Here is a 13371-nt window from a genome sequence, read left to right as displayed (position 1 = left end):
TATTAAGTACACAAGAGATGTAATGTAGTAGACTGAGAGACAAGGGTTATGTATATAGCAAAGGCTAGAACTAAGAGCTACTATGAAATGAATTCTTTCAAATACCCAGCAGGTTTGCTAAAGATTGTTGGCAGCTTCTGTTGCTTATGTGACCTAATTAACAGTTAAGGTAGATGTTGCAAAAACATAGTAGCCAGATTAAGAACAAGTAGGAAAGTTCTGGAGGCTAATTCCTGTGTTTGTATACAACATGTGATACTGCATGCTAGTAAATTATGGGTATTGAATGTAGAGCATGTGCAAAAATCTTGATGACCTAAGCAAACTTTTCTGGATGTGCAACATTAGTATGCATGAGCACTGGTAAGCTGAAGGAAAGTATGCACAGAGGAATCAGCTAATGGTCAAGGGAGAAGACTGAGTTGGTCCAGATGTGGTGCTTATGAAGGACTAGTAGAGATACCCAGCGTTGCTCAGGTTTTAAATGGCATAGTTTGTATATGTGGTACAGTTAAGTTGAAATATGTGATGTAGGGAAGTGCAGCATTGTTGACAAAACACTTGTGGAGTAAATGGAGGGCTAATTCAACTAAGTGACCTGTCCTGCATCTGTTTGGAAGATTCTAGGCCCTAACCTTGTCATAGAAAAATCGGTGGGGGTGTGTGATTTTTGAATGCAGTAAAAAGTTCTGTGGATATACTCTCCTTTGCAGCTGTCAGCACTGCTGCTACCATACTGAATAATCACTAGACATAAGAATTATATCTATGTGACAAATTAAGTCTGGGTATGCTCAACAGCACTACACGAGAGAAATCTACATGAAGATATGATGTGGTAAGGTGGTGGGGATTGTCAAGCACTTGTAAACAATACTGTCATATAATATTTCAGTTTGGAATTAATATTTGTGGCTCAACTGTGCACTCCTTTATGTAAACAGTGTGCGACCATTGTGAGGACAACTCAGCTCCCAAACGAAAACAATTTTGCATGCAGCATCAGGGTACACAAGGTCACATTAAGGACAAAGTCTCTAACAAAAGTGGTTGGGTCATGTGACGTTGGGTTGCTGATGTGGTTGGAAATCAATAGTTGTGGCTCAACCATGCACTCCTTCACGTAAACAGTACATGACCATTGTGAGGATAACTCAGCTCCCAAAGGAAAACAGTTATGTTCTACATGCAGCATCCAGGTATGCAACATCACATTAAGGACCCGGTCTCTAACTAATGTGGTTGGGTCTTAGACACCTAAATTAATAGGTTAATGTATATGCAATATTTTGGTTTGTAATCAAGAGCTGAAGAATATTTGGGCTTTGTCTATGCTTAGAAAGAAGACTTTGATACAGAAGCTAAAAGAAAATAGTTGAATAGTTGCTCAGGATTTAACATATTTTAGCATATTTTTCGCAATAAACATAGTGTGTTCCAAACGGTTTTTATTCCAACAAATTGCTACCTATGGTACTACGGGAACATGCTATTATTGCTACCACTTTTGCAGTTTGAAGTCTAGATTGGTTTATCTATTTAATATAACCTAATTATATAATTTCAGTAACTGTTTTTTCCAGTTTGAACAGAAGCAATATGTGGATCAAGCAGGTAGTAGTACATACTCCAGGAAAGGGAGTTTTCTGCCCCAGGGGCCCCATTACTCATTATGTGAAAAATTTTAAGAGTCTAAAACCATCTCTGGAACATAAGTAATGTATGTTCACAGTTTGGAGAAAATCAGAAGTTCTGCAGGTTTACACACACTCACACATCCTCAGTTATATATATATATATATATATATATATATATATATATATATATAATGATATATAGAGAGGTAGAGAAATTAACATAAGTACGTCATCAAGAGTAATATCCTTTGAACCAGTGAAGCAACCAAGTTATGTGATCTTTTGTATTGTTTACCTAGAAAAAGGGGTTTTATGTCCCCAGAGGAAATATGGTCAATATGTTGTTTTTAGACATGTCCTGTCATCAAATATTTGAACCATACCTGTTTTATCATCACATATAAATTATTCATATGTATATACGCCAATGTTTGTCTGTTTGACTTGAAATCTCACCATTTCTTAATGAATGTTTTCTAAAATTTGCACACAAATCTGAAGTCATTCTAGAATAATGCTTGAAGAAAGAAAATCCAAGATCCATTTAGGGATAAGACACAGATTCAAGAAAGGAAGTGGTGAAAAAGTGACAGTCGTAATGAAGAGGCAAATTTTCTTCTCTTTCTATTTCCAATTAATTCTTTCTGTCTCTTACTTGATGTGCATACATGCACATACTTTTTTTTAACTCATCTTCCTTACGCAACTGTTTATTGGAACACTAGTTATAAAAATATCCCATATAAAAATCATATCCTCAGAAAGTTAGTGTGCAGTTTCAAATATTATGAGAGTTAAAACAACTTACACTTACATTTTTTTTTCACATTTAAATTAATTCATAATTATAAACTATTCAGGAATGATGCTCTATGAATCAGACTGTTAAGTATTGTAATGTTTGAAATATATATGAAAATTCCTGCTTTCAAATTATTTCATTTGATATTCCAGACCTTGTGCATGAAGAAGTATGTAGCACCTGTGCAAGGCTGAGTGCTTTGGCTAGTATATTTATGTATATGTTGCTTATGTAAAACTCTTGAATTGCTACTTCATAAATTTGAAAACTCTTCCAAAGTGAGCTATTACTTTTAAATTGACCCTTACTGATATATTTTTATAAATTTCTCATCCTACATCATATTCTGTTTGTTTCTTTTTATTTGGTGAAGATCTCTATTTACATGTTTCACAACTACCACCACTCATTATTTCAGGCCTTCATATAGTACAGAGGAAATTTTCCAACTTTGTGACATGATTCAAAACTTTGTATACATCCTCTAATTTTTGCCATGAAATGATCACTTACTCAATTTTTAGTGAGCTATTTACAGAGTTGAAGCCCCTCATGTTGTTAGTTAATCCAGTGTATCTGTTTCAGCTAGACCTAAATAGACCACAAGAGATGCCACAATACCTTTTATTTGCTTACTTTCTTCATACTACTAGACTTTTTCATATACTAATATTAACCATAGTGTTGGCAATATTAATCTTGAGGTGATTTGGTTTAGATCTTTTCTCATGCATTTCAAATTTCATTTATCATTCATCACTTGATTATTCAATTCAATTCAGTTTACTTCAGGCTATCTTTTGTCATAAATAGTATTCTGTTTTGGTAAATTTATGTAAGATGATTCCTTAACTATTCAGCAAATATTTTCAATCATTTTTAAATAAAAAAACATTCACTACCATAGTGAATCCTAAAATGTAATACACATTCAACTTTTCTAGTTACTCTTTGAAATAGTAAAATACTATCAAAGTTTATGTTGAAAATACAAGGCATTTAAAATCAACCTATTTTTTTTTAATCTCTGGAAATAATAATTTTTACTACTGTTGTATTGTATGTAAAGTAGCAAAATAAAATTAGTGTTAAGTTACTTCTGTCCAGTTTTTATATTCATTTAGATAATGCTACTATGAAGTTAAATAGCAAGTACTTGAATTAGTCTGTAAAGTCTATAATAGTAAAATAGAAGCTGCTTAACTTTTTCTCTTCTATTTAGTCACCCACAAAGGGTGCTGGAAATTACTTTGATAATTTTTTTTTTCTTGTATATTATTAGAACTAGTAATAGTATGGTGAGAAAAACCAGCTGATAATGTGACCCACTTTTTATGTATAGTATTAGAGGATTGTAGAAAGGAAAATTCTGGAGGCTTTTATTTTATAGGAATTGGTATTTTCTTGTCAATGCTATAGTGTGAAACTTTTAATGTGAGGGTGTTTTGAAGGAAACCACTGGGATAATAATTTTTGCTTGATAGCATCTATAAAACATATCAGCACATACTATTATGATAGCTAATAATTTTCAATTATGAATTAACCCAAAATTGAATTGAGTATAATAATTATATTTTAAGGTTTTTATTTCTTTAGAGCAGCTTAGTTTACAACTAATATAAGAAATTCTAATTAAGAATCAGTACAGCATAAAGTTGTATTATTAAACTTTCTTTTCCTTTTTAGAGTTTCTTGTTGTTTCTTATTTTGTGCTTTTAATATGTTGACATTATTCTACTAATAATGATTAAATATGAATTGAATTACAAAATATTTGCCAGCAACAAATATTAACAAGAAAGTAGTTTAGACTAAATTCACAGACAAGTGTGTGACCGTGCTCAGTGTGCATAAAATGTGTAGGCAGTAATTCAAAACTAAATAGTCATTCAATACTAGGTTGTGCAATTTGTGTCATTCCCAATGGATTATGAGTTAGTATATAAATTCCATATGTAAGAGAATTATTTTAAAAAGATTATTCACAAGGTACTGACACAATTTGGAGAAAGAACTGGAATTTATTATAATTCTAGTAATTTAGAGAACATTCTATAAATGATATTAACAGCAAACAGAATACTGTTAGAGTTGTAGTTTTAAAAAACAAAATGAAATAACCAGCAAAAGTTGAAGACTATATAAAAGCCATTCTTTAGATGGTGTGTGGATATGAGAAAGATAGACACTCTGTATAGTGTTTGATTAAGGATGAATATTATGGGAATTATTTTCCTAAAACACTGGTATTTTATATGATTACATATAAAATATGATTACAGTATAGGTGATACAGCAGACTTAATTTAAAGTAAACAGAATATACATTATTTACATTATCTACATTTGACGGATATTCGTCCTCATCTTGTTTGTTGTTAACACAACGTTTGTTGTTAACACAACAAACAAGATGAGGACGAATATCCGTCAAATGTAGATAATGTAAATAATGTAAATAATTCCTCATCTCTTAAATATAGAACTAAACAGAATATATTGGCAAATACTGACAGAATATATTGGGTTGGCCAAATGTCTGATCATTTTTTGTTGACACTAAACTTCAAGCTCTCTAAGTAGCAAACTTCAGTCTGCCTTTTGTGCATGCACACTTGTTAGATACTCTACACTGCAATGTAGTTCAACATGAACTTGTGGCAAGAGAGGTTGTATTTTGTGTACTTGGGATCATGCTAAAAATGTAGAACCAAAACAAACATTATTGACACCTCATACTTTAAAAAAAAAAAAAAGGCATAATGGTGGTGAAAACCGGCAGGAAGATATGATATGTGTATAGAAAGGGTGCTATTATGGAACGTATTTTAAAAGTAGTTTTCCAGATTTCAGTTGGGTAACTTTTTGGTTCAAGATGCACCATACTTTGACCAGCATGATCACAGATATTCCCCAAATATTCAAATTGAGTGCTGAAAACCATCTGCTTCAACTTGGTTATGTCAGCAGGTTCAATGTTTAGGTCCCACATTACTTGATTGAGGCTAAGCTTGTTCAACGAATTTCCATCTGTGATTTGTTGCAGAAATGAGAAGAAAATGGTGACTAGGGATAAAAATGGGTTGTCTATAACAATATGAAGCACAAATGATCATGAAGGAAGCACAGCAAACCATCACAAAGAACTTCCAAAGCAGGACTTCACCCAAAGAAGGCTATGCTTTCAATTTGATGGGGTTGGAAAGGGGTTGTCTTTTATAAGCTTCTTTTCCATCAGTTTGAATGTGTACTGTGACCAGCTGGACAAATTAAATGCAGCAGTCTACCTGAAGCATCCAGCACTTGCTAATCATAAGGGCATTGTCTTTCATCATGACATTGCCAAACTGCACACCTCTTTGCTGATGCAGCAGAAGTTACTGGGACTTGGCTGGGAAGTTTTGGCACACCCTTCATATTCACTTGACCTTGCACCTCCAGATTTCCACCTGTTTTAGTCTTTTCAAAATTCATTGAATGGACAGAACTTTAGCTCTGAAGATGTAAAAATTCACCTGGAAGAGTTTCTCATAAGTTAAAACAGGAAATTCTTTGAGCAGGGAATAAAAGATCTTCCCACAAGATGTCAGAAGATACTATAATGAAGTGATAATTCTGTCGTTGATTGAATAAATTACTTTGTATTTTAAAATTTGTCTTATTTTCACTTAAGGAACTGAATGGACTTTTTGACCAACCCAATTGTTGAATTTAATGAATACTATACCCTAATTAAAATATGCTCGCCTTTTTTCAGCCCTTATTTTATTAATATAGCTATATGGTAGCATAGTTTAACTGCCATTTCTTTTCTGAATTTATACCTTAATGTTAACCAAGAATGAGAAGTGAAATGCAGTTATCCAATGGCAAAACAAAACAATAACGGTTGAATTGAATATCATTTGGTCAGCAGCTGTTGTACACTTTTAGATCATAACAATCAGATGCAAGTAGACACACATGCATGCATGTGCACACACATGTACACGTGTACGCACACACACTCTCTATGTATGTATCTATAAATAGATAGATATAATATGGGGAAGATATTAAAAAAAAATGTGGGTGCTGTTAATGAATAATTTGTGCATTGAAATGATGAAAATAATAGTAATATCCTGATGAATACAAAATCTCAATGCTGGAAGCCTAGTTTTGCATTCTGTATCAATTAGGAGATAAGCAATGAAATTTCCCTTGGATAAGATGCATTCTTACTACAAAAGAACATATATCTATTATGAAAAGTACATGTACTAGATAGTACTTCTTGTATTTAAGAGGATAAACTTACAATTGCTATAGTCAAGTTGTTTTATTTTTCATTTCTCACTGTTAAATTTAATCTTTGACCAACTGCATCTATTATTATATGCAGCAGAAGTGTTTATAAAAAATGCTCTTGTTTTAACTATTTTATCTTAAGACACTTGCATATATAAACACCATCTCTTGTTTTAAATCTCTTATTATTACTCTGTTTTTGTTACTATAGAATAGTGATAACATTTACATTTTCAAATTCTATAGAAATTCTATTAGAATAAAATACATTGAATTACTGGTCACAGGAAATTTGATTGGGTGATCTTGACTAACTTCAAGGTATAATTATTGCCAGTGTTCTGTTTTTACATTAGAATTAGAGATCTCTAATAGGCCAAAAGGAAACAAAAACAAAAAGCAGCAAAAGAAAAAAATACAGTTTACCCTCTTGTAATACATAGTATGATCATAGATTATGGTGTTCATTCTCTTTAAATAATACCAGAAAGTGCTTTTCATTGTCATTCAAACTCTTTTATACCTCCACCTAGATTACCCATAATGACTAACACAATCTTCACAATATAACCATTCTTCATTTCAAGCTTATGGCAGGTCAGCATTGGTACTTTCTTAACATTACATTTTTTTCCGCCTTTTGTTTTGCTTGTGGAAAGTCTTTATGTAAATGTTCTAGAATTACTTTTGAATTTTGTTGCTGACTTGAAATAGTAATTTTGTTTGTCTTTTAGTCTCACTATAGTTTTTCTTTGACTATTTAGAACAATTTACCTTCTTGTTTTGTATAAAGAACTGAACTAAAAAGCTGATAAATGGATGACTTGAATGGCCATGGGCTTTACTAATAGAGATTGATGGTTTGTACACTGTTACTGGTAGTGCATTGTATCCTTACAAAACCATCTAACATTCTATGGCTTCATCCATAATTTTTTAACATGTATCATGAGGTTATAGTTCCCCATTGTAAGCAGCAAGGAACATTAAAGAAATGTATATAATTAGTTTAGTTACTCTTCTCTTGAGCCTCAGTTAATTCCAGTTTCAGATGAGAAATTCACATTTACGCATGCTGTGGCATTTTTGTTTTTCTCTAATGGTAAATGAACTGAATACTTGATGACCTGCAACTGTACTTATTAAATTCAATATAAGAGGTAATAATACATACAATAATTATTTATTTTGAAATACATTTATAACTCTGGGGAAGATATTAGTCTCTTTCACATAACTTTCTCTGAAGTTCTGGTACTTTTTCTTGATAGCCCAGGGAATTTAGGCAGATAGAATAAAATATTTTCCTCAACAACAGTGAAATATTTGTTATGGCTTTCAACTCAGACTATTTAATTTTTAAAGTTTATCTAAAATCATTCTAATAACTTATAATATTCATGGTTACCAAATTTAGAATTAAAGAAAAAAAGCAACTCAAATAAACAAATAAGGTTCTCTAATTTAAGCAAAAGGCTAGTAAGTTTGATGGGAGGGGGTTAGTCATTACCAACAGTTCCAGCATATGATTGGTACTTTCTTTTATCAACCCTAGGGGGGTGAAAGACAAAGTTGATCTTGATGAGAAATGAAATCAGCATTAAGAGCCAGAACAAATATTCTGATACTGTAACAATTCTGCCAACTCATCACCTGAGAAATCATAGCTAATGAGAAATAAGAAAAAATATAAACACAGCGCATAAATAATTACATGAAAATTGATGCACTATTAGTTCACTCATAGAGAAAACAAATATTCTAAAGGCAAATATATATATTTTTGACTTGACTGTTTGTATTCAATAATATCAAAAAAATTATCGATGAGTAATTATCCCCATTGACTTCAGAAGATGAAAACAAATGGAATACACATGCATATAGCAATGCATATGTTTATACCTTTCTGAATGATTTGAATGATTTACTAAATGATATGAGTAAAGATAGATTCAATGATCAATTAGACTGGCAACATCATAATCATCATCATTTAACATTCGTTTTCCATGCTGGAGTGGGTTGGATGGTTTGACCAGAGCTGGAAAGGTCAGATGTTGTGCCAGGCTCCATTGTTTGTTTTGGCATGGTTTCTATGGCTTGATGCCCTTCCTAATGCCATCCACTTTGCAGAACGTACTAGATGCTTTTTGTGCGGCACCAGCATTGACATCAGGATGTATTTTATACTAGCTGGCCCTATGCCATCAAAAATGATGGTTAATTGTAGTATTCTATATATAAATATGGATGGTAAATCAAATTAATACACTCGTCAATGTTATCTAGTGGTTGTCTTTTGAGATGTGACATTGATCATCGTTTGTTACTGAAAGAACGCTTGCTCAAACATACATTCACATACTTCCCTTGTGTACATACACACATATACCTACACAGAGTTGAAACACTGTTTGATTTTTCTTTGCAGCATTGAATGTTCACTATCCCACTTCCATTGCACACACACACACACACACACAAACACTCACATACCTTACTTTTACGTACACACAGATATACTCACACACTACCAGTTTGGCATCACCCCTTCCTTTCTCATTCATATGGTGTGACAGAAAAACTCAAGAGTATTATTATAGTAGATTCTGTCTTCACCTACTATATTGACTTGGATCATTCCCCAAAATTCTGTCATTGCTACCATATTTTGTTCTAATTTTTGGAAATTCTTTCCAATCACCTCCATTTTTAACCCCTCATATTTGTCAACAGAACTACAGTCTCCTTCATTTCAATATTCCTTTCTTAATTAAAAACAAAATGAAACATTGTACTAAGTAAATCTTTAGGACAAAGTGATACCCAGTGTTCTCACTTTTACAAAGATATTTCCAATTATTTCTTTTCAAAACTCTAAGTACTCAGTATGGTCAAAATTGGCTTCAAGAAATTCTAAATTTCTTTCAGTGCCCCCAAAGAATATGCTCATTTTCTACTTGGCCAAAATTTGCGCCTTTTGAAATATTGCTCCTACACCAGAAGAAAACATCATGTCTTTATAGCAGCCTACTGTCTCTGGGTCTTTGATAATCTATATCTTCTCTTTATCTTTATTTTTCATCTGTTGTTGCCACTGTAATCTGAAATTGTTAGCTGTATTAAGAGGTCTAGTACAAGCTCAAAAATGTGTTACACTAACAGTACACTATGTTTATATATAGACCCAAAAAAGTCAAATAGAAATAATGTAAATTGTCTTAAGTTGTACACAATAAATTTTTCCTCTTTCTCTCTGTATTCTAAACTCAACAGCTCTTCTTCTTCCACTTCTTCTTCTTCTTCTTCTTCTTCTTCTTCTTCTTCTTCTTCTTCTTCTTCTTCTTCCACTTCTTCTTCTTCCACTTCTTCTTCTTCTTCCACTTCTTCTTCTTCTTCCACTTCTTCTTCTTCTTCCACTTCTTCTTCCACTTCTTCTTCTTCTTCTTCTTCTTCTTCTTCTTCTTCTTATTATTATTATTATTATTATTATTATTATTATTATTATTATTATTGCTGCTCTGACTTGGCGGAATTGCTAGCATGCCAGACAAAATGCTTAGCAGCATTTTGTCTGTCTTTATGTTGCTGATTCAAATTTCACTGAAGTTGACTTTGCCTTTCATCCTTTTGGATAAAATAAGTACCAGCTGCACATTGGGGTCAATGTAATCAACTTAACCCCTTCCCCTCAAATTCAGGCCTTGTGCCTGTGATGGAAAGGATTATTAAGGTGGATAGGCTGAATCATTAGAATGTCAAACACAATGAGTTGTGGTATTTCTTCCAGCCTATTACATTCTGAGTTCAAATCCCAACTTTGCTTTTCATTGTAGGTGAAATGAAATAAAGCACCACTCAAGAACTGGATTTGATGGTATCAACTAATCCCCTCCTTGAAAATTGCTGGTTCTGTACCTATGTTAGAAACAATTATTATTATTATTATTCATTACTCACTGTCTTATTGCTTGTATTCACTGTATTACTGAGCATAACTTTGTCTTGTGTACATGCAGGGTTTTGTTTTGGATTTTATTCTCATGGTTGTGTGGTAAGATGTTTGCTTCCCAACTACATGGTCTCAGGTTCAGTATCTTGGAGTGAATATATGAATGTGTGTGTCTCCTTGTTTTGAAATTGCAGCGTAGTTGTAAATGAGTGTTACCTTCATGCAAGCAGTATCCTTCTTTCCCAATTTTTGTGAAAGCATGTCTGGTCATGGGGAAATATTACCTTATGTGGAAACAGATCAAGGTTTATGAAAAGAAGGGCATTTGGCTGTAGAAAATCTGTTTCAACAAATTCTATCTGACCCATGCAAACAGGGAAAAGTGGGCATTAAAATGATGAAGACGATTCTATTGAGAGTTCTCTATGTAATATGTGAGCAATGCCTGCTAGTGTTATTTCCTATGATGTGCATATTGTTTAATCTTGGGGGTTTGGGTCATGTTTTTGTCTGAATCTTTTTTTTTTTTAATTCCCAAGACACATTGTTAAAGGGATTGTTTCTATATTCAGTCATTGATATTTGAGTTATCTCTGTTTTCAGATGTTTATATTGGATAATTACCCTGTTCCTTTGAGAGACACATTATCATTAGTTTGGGCAGCTATGTTGATTAGGAGGTATATTTTCCCTGACAGATCCTAAATAACTATATCTAGTTAATTAGTCCTGATCTTTTTGAGTATGTGTGTTGGCATATCCCAGAATATGGTTACTTTCTCATTCTGTGAGACCTTTTCTGGTATATTCCTATACTATTTATTGCCTGTTGGTATTTCATAGTTTGGTACCATTTCCAGTGTGTGTAAGTTCCAAATTTGTCTTGGTTGTGGCTGTATTATTTCTCAATTGGCCCAATAAAGACAATGTAGTTAATTGTTTCCTTCATGAAAGGAAAACAAGTATCTGAATCAATAGCACAGTGAACAAAATATTTTATGGTATTTAATTGTGCTCCTTTACTTTCCGTATTCAACTCCTGATGTCAGCTTAGCCTGCTATCCTACCAAGGTTGATAAAATAAGTACCAGTAAAGTATTGGGATCAATTAAATTGTTTATTCCTTCCAAATCAGTAGACTTGTCACAAATTAGTATCAGGCAAAAAATACCTTGCAGTATTTGTTTCAGCTCTTTAAATTCTAAGTTCAAGTCTCAGCAAAATCAACTTTGCCTCTCATCCTTCAGTGGTTGGTAAAATAATGTATCAAGAAGAAAAAAGACTTTAGTCTATGTAATCAACTGTTCCCTTCCTCTCAAAACTTCTAGTTTTGTGCCTATGTTTGAAGTTATTATTATCAACATCATTACCATTGTTTACTTTTTAAAGGAATTTAGAATCTTAAAAATTGCAGTTCAAGTTTCTAAACAATTTTTGTAAACTCAATTATAACAATGAGTTCATGATCATATGTTATTTAGATCTAACTTACTTCCACGCCATTACATTATAATGATCTGGCTATGACAATATTGTTATCACAGGAAACAGTGTTAATCACAGGAAACAAATTTAAGGAGTCCAAAATTCATAATTCCAATATAATTAACTAAAACAATACTAAACTATTTCTTTTGAGACATTTGATTTCATAAAGTCAATATATAAAGATAAAATAGTTTCAGTTACAATATTAGCTTTTCATTTTGCTTTTTTCTAATGTTACTTAATCAACCAATAAAGATCAATGTTCAGCTAGTTTGAGTTTGATATTGGACATTAGATATTTAAGATATGTGAATGATTCCATACAATTTCATCTCATCTCAAAATGTGAATATATATATATATATATATATATAATCCACAAAAACAGGAAATGCTAGAAAATATTAGCAACATGTTTTCTATTTTATGCTTAACAGAAAACTTTAAAAGATAATAAAATTAATGACATTTTGTTTCTATTTTTAGGTATGTCCTAAATTTCATGCGGACTTCCAAACTGTTGCTTCCAAATGGTTTCAGAGAACTGTTGATGTTGAAAGAAGAAGCTGACTACTTTGAAATAGATTCCCTACTACAGCGAATTGAAACCTTAGACCAAAATCGCAAAAAACATTGCAGATCAAGAAGAAAAAAGTCTTTTCATTCCTCTCTTGAAGTTCTAAATCTAAATCGAAGTGATTTTGAATTAATTGGTGATAGTGAGTGGTGGGAAGGTTAGAAAATGTGCCTAAAAAATTTACAAAATCAAAAGTATCTTCCCACTATTGTTTAACCTTTTCAAATGCAGAAAAATTCTTCATAATTTTTTGCAGCCCTTCCAGAAGAATTATTCATATTGAATTAATATTTTTGGGTTCCATATCATTATGGTAAAAGGCAGTTAGATATAAAAAAAAATTAACATGAGACAAAAATAACATATATAATCATTATTCATTAAAATGCAAAAATTTACAAAACAAAAATTGCCCTAATGTTTGAGATATGAAGTAACATTTGTTTGAATGAGTGACACCAAGTATCAACTGTATGTATGTGTGTATAATTACAGTAGAAACATTGGATGTGAATGTATGATGATACTGAGATATAATGAGCTGTAGACATTCATATACATAAAAGTTTTTTCATATGAAGTCGTTAGAAGTTATCTGTTATAATGTATTGCTTTTAT

The 13371-nt window shown here is 32.1% G+C and overlaps 1 protein-coding gene across 3 annotated transcripts in view; it reads left to right on the top strand.

Annotated features, from left to right (window-relative positions):
• The window catches only part of LOC106867891 (BTB/POZ domain-containing protein KCTD6), a 53453-nt gene extending 40342 nt beyond the window's left edge, over window positions 1-13111 (top strand). For all 3 annotated transcript variants that reach the window (XM_014912956.3, XM_014912958.3, XM_014912957.3), the window contains exon 3: window positions 12663-13111. In XM_014912956.3, the coding sequence (XP_014768442.1) occupies window positions 12663-12915 (253 nt within the window). In that variant the 3' untranslated portion in view covers window positions 12916-13111. The remainder of the gene's footprint in view (window positions 1-12662) is intronic.
• The last annotated feature ends 260 nt before the right edge of the window (window positions 13112-13371 follow it).

This window comes from Octopus bimaculoides, chromosome 5, assembly GCF_046866305.1.
Source record: "Octopus bimaculoides isolate indiv1 chromosome 5, ASM4686630v1, whole genome shotgun sequence".
NCBI classification, from domain to species: domain Eukaryota; kingdom Metazoa; phylum Mollusca; class Cephalopoda; order Octopoda; family Octopodidae; genus Octopus; species Octopus bimaculoides.
This window is presented reverse-complemented; position numbering and strand designations above follow the sequence as displayed.